The sequence below is a fragment of the Chiloscyllium plagiosum genome, unplaced genomic scaffold (genome assembly GCF_037043375.1).
Source record: "Chiloscyllium plagiosum isolate Xiang-an unplaced genomic scaffold, Cpla_swu_hap1 HiC_scaffold_2, whole genome shotgun sequence".
Taxonomy (NCBI): domain Eukaryota; kingdom Metazoa; phylum Chordata; class Chondrichthyes; order Orectolobiformes; family Hemiscylliidae; genus Chiloscyllium; species Chiloscyllium plagiosum.
The window spans coordinates 96,668,841-96,682,682 of NW_028270140.1; the positions used below are offsets into that span (position 1 = coordinate 96,668,841).

At 39.3% G+C, this 13,842-nt stretch overlaps 1 protein-coding gene across 7 annotated transcripts in view; it reads right to left on the minus strand.

Annotated features, from left to right (window-relative positions):
* pam (peptidylglycine alpha-amidating monooxygenase) overlaps window positions 1-13,842 on the minus strand; it is a 229,302-nt gene that overhangs the window by 52,420 nt on the left and 163,040 nt on the right. For all 7 annotated transcript variants that reach the window (XM_043710023.2, XM_043710018.2, XM_043710012.2 and 4 more), the window contains 2 exons: window positions 6,396-6,577; window positions 5,267-5,338 (listed from right to left, as the gene is read on the minus strand). In XM_043710023.2, the coding sequence (XP_043565958.2) occupies window positions 5,267-5,338; window positions 6,396-6,577 (254 nt within the window). The remainder of the gene's footprint in view (window positions 1-5,266; window positions 5,339-6,395; window positions 6,578-13,842) is intronic.

A 13,842-nucleotide genomic window follows, 5' to 3' on the forward strand; every position in this document is an offset into this window, starting at 1 on the left:
AAAGTTAAATTTATGGGGTCAACTATTATATTTTTGAAGAGCCGAAATTTATGCTACAGCCCAAAATACCATATTAGCAGAAGCTCAATTGATCTCTAAACGAAGACATAAAAACAATGAAAAATGGAATTACTGGATAAAAAATAGAAAGAAAAATTACTAAACTTTCATTTATACATACAAAATGTGAAGTAGAAATATAGTAAGCCTTTAAATTACCATTACATGGTAGATCTTTAAATTTTGCTATGCCATGAACAACAGTAAAGCTGTCATAAAATCAAAAAAAAGATCAGTAGATCAGGGTAATTATAGTGAAGCAAATGCATATAGGAAATGATGGTGTATTAAATTTTGTATCACCTAATTATACTGCTAATGCACTTAAGAAATCCGTACCTTAGTGGTGCTGTGAATTGTACATCAAAACACATAACAGCACAAAAAAAAATTCATTTCCTCATCATAACATTTATATACAGAGTAATAAATGTTGATATCTGTGAAGAACTAAGGTTGACTTTTTACATGAGATATATGGAACATTCCAGATTTTTTGGCTAAAAATAGGGGGGGGGGGGGGGGGGGGGTTGACTTTTACATAAAATTGACTTTTACTTGAGTATATATGGTAAATAAGCAGCCCAGGAAAAACATGTGGGGGTTGCTAAGTAAATTTGAGGATGACATGAAGATTGGCCATGGAAGGGGCCAGCAGTGCGGGGAAAGATCTTGAGTACAGGAGGATACAGATGTTTTGGTCAGGTGGACAGATCAGTGACAGATGGAATTTAATCCTGGAAAATGCAGGTGATGCACTTTAAAAGAAGAGACGAACAGAACTCTGAATGGCAATAAGCTCAGAATAACGCAGGGATCTTTGGGTTCTTAACTACAGATCCCTAGAGGGGTCATTTATAGCACAGATTATAAGAGTAGGGAGGTTATATCAGAGCTGTGCAAAACTTTGATACTGCCACAGTACTGTTTGCTGTTGTGGTCATTAGACCAGAGAATGCAATTGCACTGGAGTGGGTGCAAAGGAGATTCAGCAGGATGTTGCTTGCATTGGAGCCTGTTTAGCTATGAAGAGATGTCCGATTATTCAGGTATTTTTTGTTTAGAGTATAGATAATGAGGGACATGGGCAGGGTGGGTAGAAAGCAACTCGTCCCTTAGTTCAAGCTAAGTCCCTTTACTATTGCATGGCTTCTCAGGAATACATGGCACATGACAGAGGATATTAAAGGCATGAAGGTGGCATACTGATAGAATTTGAGGGTAACATGAGAGTAAGTGGGGTGGGAGCTTGGTGTGACAAAGTCTGAGATTTAGGAAAGGCCTTTAAATTATGTTGGGTAGCTGTGTGGATAACTGAGGCAGGCCACTTAACTTGGCTATCTCTGCATGCATACTTCTCAAGCACACCATCAGGGTCAAAACGCATTTCAAACAGAACTCTAACACGAAAAGGCAAAAGTCTTGGTCAAAGTCAACCATAGCTCAGATATGTAATAAAAGGGCAAAGAAATACAAATTGTGTCTTTCCAAGCTCAAACAAAAAACCATGGCCAAGGAATAAAATTAAAATTGTCTCCACTTAAAAACAGGGGAAAAAAGATTGCAGAAATGGGATCAGTTCTTATTCTTTCAAATACAATGAATTACAAACAAATGAAAGAGTAATTCCAAGCTTGAGATCATTTGTGATATTGTAGTATTCTATTCAACATCTGTTATGCAAAGTACTGACAATCCAAACTCTTGACGAAAAAACTTACTTGCCAATAACCTAAGTTAGTGGGAAGGAACTTTTTGATGGATGTATTTGCTGATTATGCAGACTTTCTTTTGTTCACAATGAGTTGTTTCAATGTTATTTTTGGTTAAACTGAACTCAAGAAGCTCACAAATTTTGAAGAGGTCCATTTGTCCCCTTGTGCCAATATCAGCTTTCCACAAAATTGTACATTCAGTCTCACTTATTTGATCTTAGTTAAAAATCACACAACACCAGGTTATAATCCAACAGATTTAATTGGAAGCACACTAGCTTTCGGAGCGACGCTTCTTCATCATCCGAATCATTATTTGCCCTTGTAAATTTTCTTTCAACAATCTATGGATTCTGATGCCATCATGTCTGTAAAACATATTCCTTCAAAGAAAATTCTCCCCTATTGTCATTTGCACTTTTTGTATGATCTCACATATGTCAAAATTTCAATTTATCACACTTTTCATCCTTCCTGTACTTACCACCCTTAAATGCTATTTTCAAGGCTAAATGTTTTGCACAGCTGTTGAAAAATTCAGTCTGGAAAATAATACTGCATTATTAATTACAGACATAAATATTTTAACCACCTTTTATTTGCAGAGTGACTGCACAGTAGAGATTTCCCAGTAACAACAGTCCCATGTGGGACATTATCCAGAGTACTAAATTTCAAAATATTAGCCCCTAACAATTCAGAGGACAAGTGTCTGGAATGATGCAAGTATTCTATACACTGAACCTGGCAACGGCTCTTGCACATTTGATGCAGAGACTACTGTTGTTCATAGTTGTTGGAGGCAAGATTAGTAAGATTGCATACAAAAATGCTCATCAAGATAATTGCCTCTCCAAGTGGAGATTAATTCTGCCCCTCAGAATCTTTTTTTCTCTAAACATTTCTCTCTCATAAATCTTAAAATCACTGGCTGAAAGTTCCCAGGTTTATCCCCACCATTCTTACACAATGCAACTACCACAACATTAGCTGTCCTGTTTAAAACCCATCTCGTTCACTAAATATTCTTTAGGGAAGGGAACTGTTAATCCTGACCTGGTCTGGATTACATGAGACTCCAGACCGACAGTAATGAGGTTGACTCTTAATTACCCTCTGGGATGGACAATAAATGTTGGCCGAGCCAGAGATGTCCTCATTCCAAGAATGAAATAAAAAGAGTACAAGTCTGCCAGAACTGTTCCAGTGTCCAGAGAAAATTCCAAAACTTAATGCCTGCACTTTCTTCCCTTGCCACCCAAAACAACTTATATCTTTCATCTGGGGCTGAAAATTTATTCAATTTTAAGCCCATTAAAACTGCTAATACCTCTTCCCTCTCAAATTTATTTTCATGTATTTCACAGTCCTCTTTCCCAATTTCAAAACCTATATTGCCCTTCTCTGTAGTGAATACAGATGCAAAATACTCATTTAAAACCTCGCCTATGTCTTCCAGCAGACTTTGCCACTTTGGCCCCTAATAACCTTTTCCTTATTATCCTCTTGGCCTTAATATTTTTATAAAATGCCTTTGGATGTTCTTTTATTTACATACCAATGTTTTACATGCTGCCTCACTTTTCTAATTTATGTTTTCTTACAGTAATCCACTGTACCTTCTATATGTCAAGGACTGCAGGTGTTTTGAGCTTTCTGTATCTACTGTAGGTTCTATTCTCTTTTTAATCCAAACCTGTACATTCCTCCACATCCAAACTTCTCAATACCTGTTGGTCCCACTCTTCAACTTTATGGGAACTGATAGGAGAATGAAAGCACACGACCATTTTTAAAAGACTAGGTAAAAACAATGACTGCAGATGCTGGAAACCAGATTCTGGATTAGAGGTGCTGGAAAAGCACAGCAGTTCAGGCAACATCTGAGGAGCAGTAAAATCGATGAAGGGTTTTTGCCCAAAACGTTGATTTTACTGCCCCTTTTTTAAAAGACACCCATTGCTCTGAAACAGAGTTTCCTGCAACAAACTGCTCTCAGTCTACTTTAGCCAAATCCTGCCTTGTCATATTAAGTCATGCTTTCCCAATTGAGAATCTTTATTTTAGGTCCATCTTTCTCCACTTCCATGAGAACTGCACGTAGTACTCCAGCTGTGGCTGAACCAAAGTTTTGAACAGCATCATGACTCTATAAATGACCTCCCTGTTCTTATAATTTTTACCACAACTGATAACGGCACCATCATGTCCTGCCACCTTCTGGAATCTGTAGACAAGCACATCAAGATTCCTCTGTTCCTGAGTTTCCTAGTGTGCTTTCATTGAGTACTCCCTTGTCTCATTACTTAACTCATCCTTGCCAACCAGATATCCTAAATTAATCTAGTCTCATTTGCCAGCACTTGCCCATATCCCTCTAAACCTTCCCGTTCACGTACCCGTCCAGATGGCTTTTAAACATTGCAATTTTGCCAGTCTCCATCACCACGCCTGGCAGCTCATTCCATACACGCACCACCCTTTGCATGAAAAAGTGGCACTTCATGTCCTTTTTAAGTCTTTCCCCTCTCACGCCAAGCCTAGTTCAGGACTCCCCCAACACAGGGAAAAGACCTTGTCTATTACTACTTCTGCTCCTATGCCTTACATTGCAGTGAGTAGAATGGAAAATACACAGTAAAATTGCAATTTTTCAACATAATTAGCTCAAATCTTGCAGAGATAACAGTAAAGCTAACAATATTTATCGTAACTTATCTGGAAATCAGATAACAGTGGCTATCCATTGCCATTAAACACATTAAATCCAGAACCTGTTATCTGAGATGCGCTGCTCCTCAAAAAGCTTCCTGAAAACAGTATTCAATATGACTCATGAGTGAAATACAGGAAAGGGGTGATACAGCATATCATCCCAATACTCACAGGACCAACATGAACTAATCTCTAATCTCTCAGGGAGTTAGGTCATGTCCATCCCAGTGGGTACCTTTCTAATAGAGTGAGGTTTTTCAACTTTTGCCAAACAGCTCCTCTTGCTCTAAAAATGATCTCTTACAAAGGCACAGTCTCATTTTTACAAATTTTCATTACCCTTGAGCAATTTAGAAAAGTTGCATTTTTTTTTCCATATCACTTTCTTTAATTCAGCCTAACTTTTCCTGTCTGTACCTCATTCAATCTTGATTGATGAAAAAAAAGTGGCACTTCATGGTTTAAACCTTTTCAATGTTTTTGTGAAAGTTGAATGATTGCCCTCTTTGTATAGATGCTCTGCTACGAGTGTCACACTACTTTAGCTTTCTAATCTATGCAAAGTACCAGTGCAAAATCTGTGCGGACAAGTATAATCTACAGGTAGCACCATTTGTTCACCACTGACAGGACAGTCTGCCACAATAAGTGTTAAAATGCAGTATGTTTTTTATATTCCATTATAATTCCATCTGTAAGCAATGCTGTCCTGATGATTGCCAGAAATGAGAGAATACATTTTAATACCTATTATCAAAGTATAGGATTGTACATACCCTGGTCAAGAACCACCTCTTCCTCTCTTTTAGGTTGCTGCAGTATGACATTTTCATCTGGGCTGTCTTTGACTAGTTTCATTGATGAAAAACATATTATACAATTATTACAATTTATTCTTTCATACACAATTTCAAAGGATTTAATGTATAATTGTATGAATACGATCAAATAAAAATGTTTAAAAACATCTATCCAACTCAAATTAGGAATAGGACCAAATAACAGAGCTCCTGAATGAAACTTCCAAGATCAGTCAGTAGAATAGGTAGTATATTCCTGTTAATTTTATTATACAGGTTGTTCTGCTATAATGCAGGTTGCATCAACATGAATTCACGATCAACAAATTGGTGATGCTGTTTGTAAAATATGAACTTTTAAAACGTGCATTAACTGTAACATGATTGCAACAACACTAAGCGCGATTTCTAAAGTGTGATTCTCCTATAATGAGGGGTTGCACAATATGTATGACTGTGCCATGTACAACTTTATACTAGGGAAACAATATATCACACGCTATATTGAAAGAAAACTCGGAAAGTTCAAGCAAATATCCAAAGCTTGAAGGCATAACATTGATGGCAAATTTATTTGGGAAGTAGGGATTGAAATTCCATGCTTAGGTTCATTTCACACACATATTAATAGACTATCCAATCCTCCAAGCAGCACAGTTCAAAATCTACTCCCCTATATCTAAAGTATGGAGAAACAATAGCCTCCAACCACTTATTTTTAGGGAAACTCCCACCATAGCACTCTTAGTGCTCTTCCCTATTAGTCCATTCTTGCAGAATATTCAATGGACATGTAGAAACAGAATAACTATGAGCTCATCTATAAAGTGGTGGCCCTGGTAACAGCGTTTTGTAATGCAATAGAAATCGAAATCTTTCAAACCAGTTGAAGAGGTGTCCTTGAATGGTTAATGAACACATAACTAAAGACCTTTAATGCCAGAATTACATACTTTCTAAAATGAAAGCTTTCCACATGTGTTTCATTCATTTGCTCTGATCTCAGTAATGGAACGGAATTGCAATTGTGATGTTCCTATAACAAAATATCTATGCTTTGGCTACAAGCTAACCATTCCATTGAGATTTAATATAATCTATTTACCTGTATGATGTCCATGTATAGCCATATCTGGGCTGACAGGAATTGGAATATTTGCCTCTGGAGGAATTTGCTTAAACAATTCAGGACTACCAGTTTGCATGCAATATGCATATGGCTTGGCATGTTTAGCATCCATGTAATACATAATATACAAGTTGCACATTTCATCTTTCGATGTTCCTCTGTTAACAAAGTAAATGATTGCTTGGTTAAAATATTCTTTCCAACAGTATCCAAAAGAAAAGCTTGACAAATTATCAGTACAGTTATATTGCGCTATATTAAAAGAAAGGAATTCACCATCTCACTTGTGCTATCAAGAGATAAAAGGTCAAATGCTAGTTGCTTTCTTTTGGAAGGTAAGTCAGAATTATTATTGGCTGCTTTTGCTGTCTTACGAATGCTAAGTTTATAATATTATTAGATTATTATGGTTTAATACTTGTTTTATTTCTAAGATAGGTAAAATAGAGAAATGAATTGGATGTGACCTGCCATGAATTCTGGCCAACCTAAGCTTGGGCGACTCTTTTGCGATGGGAGAGGTGGGTTTCAGGTAGAGTTACTGGGAGGAAAGTGCAAGTTGCTCACATTTGCAAACAATGACCATCCCAGCTATTCAGATTTGTAATCTCCAAGTTTTACACAGAAAAGAAAAAAAGAGCAAAACAGCTCAAAAAGAGAGTTAAAGAGAAGGAACTACAATCAATAAGGACAGCATAGAAAAACATGTACTTTTCCAGTGGACGATCAGGCAGAATGCAGGAATGAACATGGTCTCTGGTTAAAGACATACATACGGTTGTATTCTATGGAATCTGGAAGATTTGTCCTAGTGCAATTGATAGGGGAATGCTAGAAAGCACATACTGTTTATGCAGGCTATTGTGCATTATTTGGTTCACAGTTTCTCCAAAAGCTAAGAAAAGCCCTCTTTTGACAGTCCCTTGATGCTACAACTTGGTAAATATGGGATAACTGGGACCAGTGTTAGACTGCTGCTTGTAGAAACACATTCATAGAGTCACGGAGTTGCACAGCACGGAAACAGAGCCTTTGGTCCAACTTGTCCATGCCTTCCAGATATTCTAACCTAATCTGGCCCCATTTGCCAGCATTTGGCCCATATCCCTCTAAACCCTTCCTATTCATATACCCATCCAGATGCCTTTTAAATGTTCCAATTGCATGAGCATCCACCACTTCATCTGGCAACCCATTCCACACATGCATCACCCTCTGCATGAAAACGTTGCTCCTTAAGTCTCTTTTAGATCTTTCCCCTCTCACCCAAAACTAATGCCCTCTAGTTCTGGACTCCCCCACCCCAGGGAAAAAAATGAACTTGGCTATTTATCCTATCCACACCCCTTATGATTTTATAAACTTCAATAAGGTCACCCCTCAGCCTCCGATGCTGCAGGGAAAACAGCCCCAAGCCTATTCAGCCTCCAACCCTGGCAACAACCTTGCAAATCTTTTCTGAATCCTTTCCAGTTTCACAACATCTTTCCGATAGAAAGGAGACCAGAATTGCACGCAATATTCCAACAATGGCCTAACCAATGTCCTGTACAGCTGCAACATGACCTCTCAACTCCTGTACTCAATACTCTGACCAATAAAGGAAAGCATACCAAACACCCTCTTCACTATACTGTCTACCTGAAACTCCACTTTCAAGGACCTATGAATCTTCCATCCAAGGTCTCTTTGTTCAGCAACACTCCCTAGGACCTTACCATTAAGTGTATAAGTCCTGCTAAGATTTGCTTTCCCAAAATGCAGCAACTCGCATTTATCTAAATTAAACTCCATCTGCCACTCCTCAGTCCATTGGCCCATCTGATCAAGATACTGTTGTAATCTGACGTAACCCTCTTCGCCGTCCACTACACCTCCAATTTTAGTGTCACCTGTAAACTTGCTAACTATGCCTCATAAGCTCACGCCCAAATCATTTATATAAATGATTAAATGTAGAGGACCCAGCGTCGACCCTTGTGGCACTCCACTGGTCACAGGCCTCCACTCTGAAAAACAACCCTCCACCAGCACCCTCTTTCTTCTGCCTTTGAGCCAGTTCTGTATCCAAATGGCTAATTCTCACTGTATTCCATGAGATCTAACCTTTCTAACCAGTCTCCCATGGGGAACCTTGTCAAGTGCCTTATTGAAGTCCATATAGATCACGTCTGCCGCTCTGACTCATCAATTCTTTGTTATTACTTCAAAAAACTCAATCAAGTTTGTGAGACATGATTTCCCATGCAAAAAGCCATGTTGACTATCCCTAATCAGTCCTTGCCTTTCCAAATACATGTACATCCTGTCCCTCAGGATTCCTTCCAACAACTTGCCCACCACCGACGTCAGGCTTATCAATCTATAGTTCCCTGGCTTGTCTTTACCACCTTTCTTAAATAGTGACACCATGTTAGCTAACCTCCAGTCTTCCAACATCTCACCTGTGACTATCAATGAAACAAATATCTCAGCAAGAGGCCAAGCAATCCCTTCCCTAGCTTTCCAGAGTTCTAGAGTACACCCGATCAGGTCCTGGGGATTTGTCCACTTTTATGCATTTCAAGACATCCAGCACTTCCTCCATTTTTCAAAATGTCACCATCTATTTCCCTACATTCTACATCTAACATGTCCTTTTTCCACAGTAATCAATGATGCAAAATACTCGATTAGTATCTCCCCCATCTCCTGCGGCTCCACATTTAGGCTGCCTTGCTGATCTTCAGGAGGCTTATTCTCTCCCTAGTTACCCTTTTGTCCTTAATGTACTTGTAAAAAAAACCCTTTAGATTCTCCTTAACTGTATTTTCCAAAGCCATCTCATGTCCCCTTTTTGCCCTCCTGATGTCCTTCTTAAGTATACTCCTACTGCCTTTATACTCTCAGGATTCACTTGATCTATCCTGTCTATACCTGACATATGCTTCCCTCTTTTTCTTAAACTATCAATATGTTTAATCCTCCAGCATTCCCTATACCTACCAGCCTTTCCTTTCACACGAACAGGAATATACTGTCTCTGCACTCTCGTTATCTCATTTCTGAAGGCTTCCCATTTTCCAGCCGTCCCTTAAGTTGCGAACATCTGTCCCCAGTCAGCTTAAAGAACAAAGAAAATTTACAATACAAGGACTAGACCTTCGGCCCTCCAAGCCAATACCAATTCAAATCTCATGTTTAAACCTAATGTCCAATTCTTAAGGATCTGTATCCCTATGCTCCCCACCTACTCATGCAACTATCCAGACGACCTTAGATGAATCTACCATGCCTACCTCTACTGACAACACTTTCCAGGCACCTACCACCCTTTGTGTAAAGCACTTTCCATGTGTATTCCCCTTAAACGTTTCACCCCTCACCTTGAACGCGTGACCTCTTGTTATTGAATCCCTCACCCTGGAAAAAAGCTTATCTCTATCCACCCTGCCTATACCCCTTTTAAATTCCTGCTTAACTCTCTGTATTCTCCCTTCAGAGTCTCAGCCTTTTCCCTTCCTATGTCATTGGCTCCAATGTTCACAATGACCTCCTGCTTGGCCCTCTCCCTCTTGAGAACATTCTGCACCCTCGGAGACATCCTTGATCTTGGCACCAGCGAAGCAACACAGCATTCTGATTTTTCACTGCTGGCCACAGAAATATCTGTCTATACCACGGACTAGACAGTCCCCTAACACAATCAATCTCTTCAATCCGACGTACTCCTCATTGCATTAGAGCCAGTCCCCACCACCACCTTCTCCAGTGTACTTTTGGATGGACAACAACTGTTTGCCAGCCAGGAATGTCCATATCCCTTGACTGAACTTTAAACAAAGTAGCTTAAATTAAGCAAAATTGGGCATTGGTGTTGCTTTTAAAATTATTATTAAGCTAGGTGCTCTCTGCTAAAGTGCAATCAGTGTGTGGTGCTGGAAAAGCACAGCCGGTCAGGCAGCATCCAAGGAGCAGGGGAATCGTGTTGAGCATAAGCTATTCATCAGGTCATTGCTGATGGGCTTATGGCCGAAATGTCAACTCTCCTGCTCCTTTGATGCTGCCTGACCGGCTGCGCTTTTCCAGCACCACACTCTGACTCTGATCTCCAGCATCTGCAGTCCTCACTTTCTCCAAGTGCAATTAATACCCCAATTTCAGATGAAGGACTTAATTAAATGACAGATCCAAACATCGATGTCTGTTTTGTGCTTTTCCACAGTGGCATTTTACTCGCCAGTTCACCAGTTGACATGCTTTGTGTGTTATGAAATTGCTTTTGTGTTCTTAGTACAAGTTAAACCTGGGCGAGAAAGTTCAGTCCAGTTATTTCAGAAGTAACTAACACACCACCAAGTAATAACTGATACTAACCAGCCTCTCGGACATTGAAAATTAACAACCATGTGGGTTCTCATTCTGTCAATAATAATAATGTTGTAGATTTTTTAAAATGTCGATTTGAATTTTACTTTTCCCTTTTCTTTTTCCCTTGGTCTCAATCAATCTTTCTTTCCACAGCTTTAGTTCTCTCTGAAAAGGATTTGATATTGCATTCACTCACTCGAATTTCGACTTCCTTAATCGTTCAATGCTCATTCCTGAATTCTTACATCTGAGCAGTTAAAAAGATACACAGCTGGTGCATTTTCACTTGGGTTACGGATGATTATTTTTCAATTTGCACTTCTAACAGTTTGTCATGCAAAACAATCAAACATCTAAATTCTAACAAAAATCAATGTTTTGCCACAGGAAAGTTTGGGTTAATTACTAGTTTTTCTCTACTCGACTACGGTGGCTTTGACACATGCATTTACAGCAGAATAAACACTCTGCTTAAACTGCTGCATGTGACACTTAACTGCATATTTAAGCAATTTTTTTGGAGGGGAGTGGAAGGAGAGGAGGTGATGAGTGGAAAAGGGCATACTGTGTGTTTGGAGAACAAAAGGTCTAACTCTGGTCATCTGTGAACAAATACTGCCCGATTTGCTGAGAATTATATTTGCAGGATCTATTATATTTTGCTTTTATTTCTTCCTGGTAACCTGGGAGGACATATATTTTGCTGAAAGACGTTTGTGTATCTGGTAATGTATTGGCATCATTATATTTGGAGTTTGTCTTAACAGATGTCATAGGATGCAGTTTCCAACTATCTCAGACAGATCCGGATACAGTGAGTCTAGAGGATTGTGAATGTTTCCTAAAAGGTTTGTCAAATTGGCTGAAGCATTTTTTGTTTTCTCTTCAGTTTGTTCAAAATAGATGGGATGTCATTATTGTTACCACGGTGAATAAGTGAATACAGTATGACATCAGACAAAACCATTGATGTATTTGTACAAGAAGCAAACAATCCACCTCCGCTCCATTAACAGATACCTGCTAGGGTTCCGACTGCTAATTAATCTCAGCACACATTTAAGAACCTTAAATTGAATGGAAATCAATTTCCCTAGATAGGATCCCTTCAATGTATGTCAGTCCATGAATGATGGAAAGAAAATTATACATATTTCATCTGTTAATGGATAATAAGCTATTCAACCGCTCAGAATAAAAAAAATCAGCAAATTAGTGTGATCCCAGAATCCTGTTGTGAAACGCTTTATTTTAACCACCCATTTTTCATTGCCTTTGCAAACATTTCAGCTTATGAAAATATATTTCTATTACATTTGACTTAAATAATTGATTTAAATCTTCCATTAATAAGTCCTTTCAGGCACATCTTGGATGACGCATGTTAAATGAGAATGACAAGCTCAAATAATGTAAACACAAAGAATTGCAGATGACGCATATCTGAAACAGAGAAGCTCAACAGCTGCACTGCGATCATTTTTGATCAAAGATGTGGGTGTGATGACTGCAATTTGAAATGTAGGTTCAATTATTTAGCAGCATATAAAAGCACCTTTGAGAGGCTTTATGGTGCAGTGGTAGTGTCGCTACTTCTGAATCACAGAATCCACACAGTGTGCAAACAGGCACTTCTGCCCAAGTCCACACCGACCCTCTGAAGACCAACCCACCCAGACCCATTCCCTTACCCTATTACTCTACATTTACTCCTGACTAATGTATCTAACCTACACATCCCTGAACACTATGGACAGTTTAGCATGGCCAATTCACATAACACATCTTTGGATTGTGGGAGGAAACCCACACAGACACGGGAAGAATGTGCAAACTCCACACAGACAGTCGCCCGAGGTTGGAATCGAACACAGGTCCCTAGCACTGTGAGGCAGCAGTGCTAACCACTAGCCAACCTCTGGGCTAGATGGCCTTGGCTCAAGTCACACATGTCATAGGATGACCAAACAGATTGATTAAAATAAATCACTAACAATAAAAGCACTGTTTAGTCACTTTAGTCCAGGGAATTGACAGATCCTGCCTTAATGCAAAGACCAATCATGATACCTTTCTCCATGTCACTTCCCTAGGCTTCCACTTAAAACATCAGTGCATCCTTTGTCAAAGCATTTTACTGGAAAGTTGTTGCCATGAATGTCATCATTGTGTGCCCACACTGCAGAACTGGAATGAATGTGCCCATTACAGATTTGGATGTAACACACCAGTTTTATTGTTGCCTTTCCCTCACCATCATGTTGATTGCCCCTTAACTGTCTCTTTTGCGGTCCCACTGCTCCTGCCTGCTCCCCTCTCCATGCATCATCTTGTGGGCCGCGTCCCTTGCTGCCCATCTTACAAATTTGCTAAGGGCATGGAATAAGGTATGAAGGACACTTTCAGCGCAGTCCACCAGCTGCCATTTTGAAGAGGTCACGACATTGAGGAAATAAGCTAAGAAAACCAGAAGACTGCTGTCACAAAGCTGGTCGTTTTTTACTAAAAGCTGTTCCTTTTCTCAAGGATACTGCGCCCTTGGTTTTTATTCAAAGGAGTAATAAAACGCTCCCGGTACAGATTAGACTGGTTTGGTTCAGAGATTCAAGGGCATTGAGGGGTCTTTTTGTTTATATGTAAACAGTTGAGACCTCAAGCCAAAGTGGTCATGTTTTAGAAGTGACCTGTATAATGAAAGGGAAGTGGTCAGCTCTCTAGCTGAGCAGTTCAGTCCAGAACTAGAGGGGAGTCCAGCAGTGGACTGTGTAAACAGGCTATCTCTCTTTCTGCTCTTTTAACTTTAACCTGTTACTGTGTTTTAAGGGGGTTTGTTTATTGGGAGTGTTGTGTATATTCGGAACAGCATAATTAAGTTGAGTTTGGATAGACTGAGTTCTGCACGAGTTCTTTATTCTGTTCTTTGTGTAACATTGTGTAATTTTGTGAATAGATTTTTGACTGTTTTAAAACCTCGTAGCCAACCTCGCTAACTTACTCTGGGTAAATTTCACTGTACACGACTGAAACAAATTGCCAAGTTATAGTCTAGACTACCTGCTTAAAAATGTTTTGA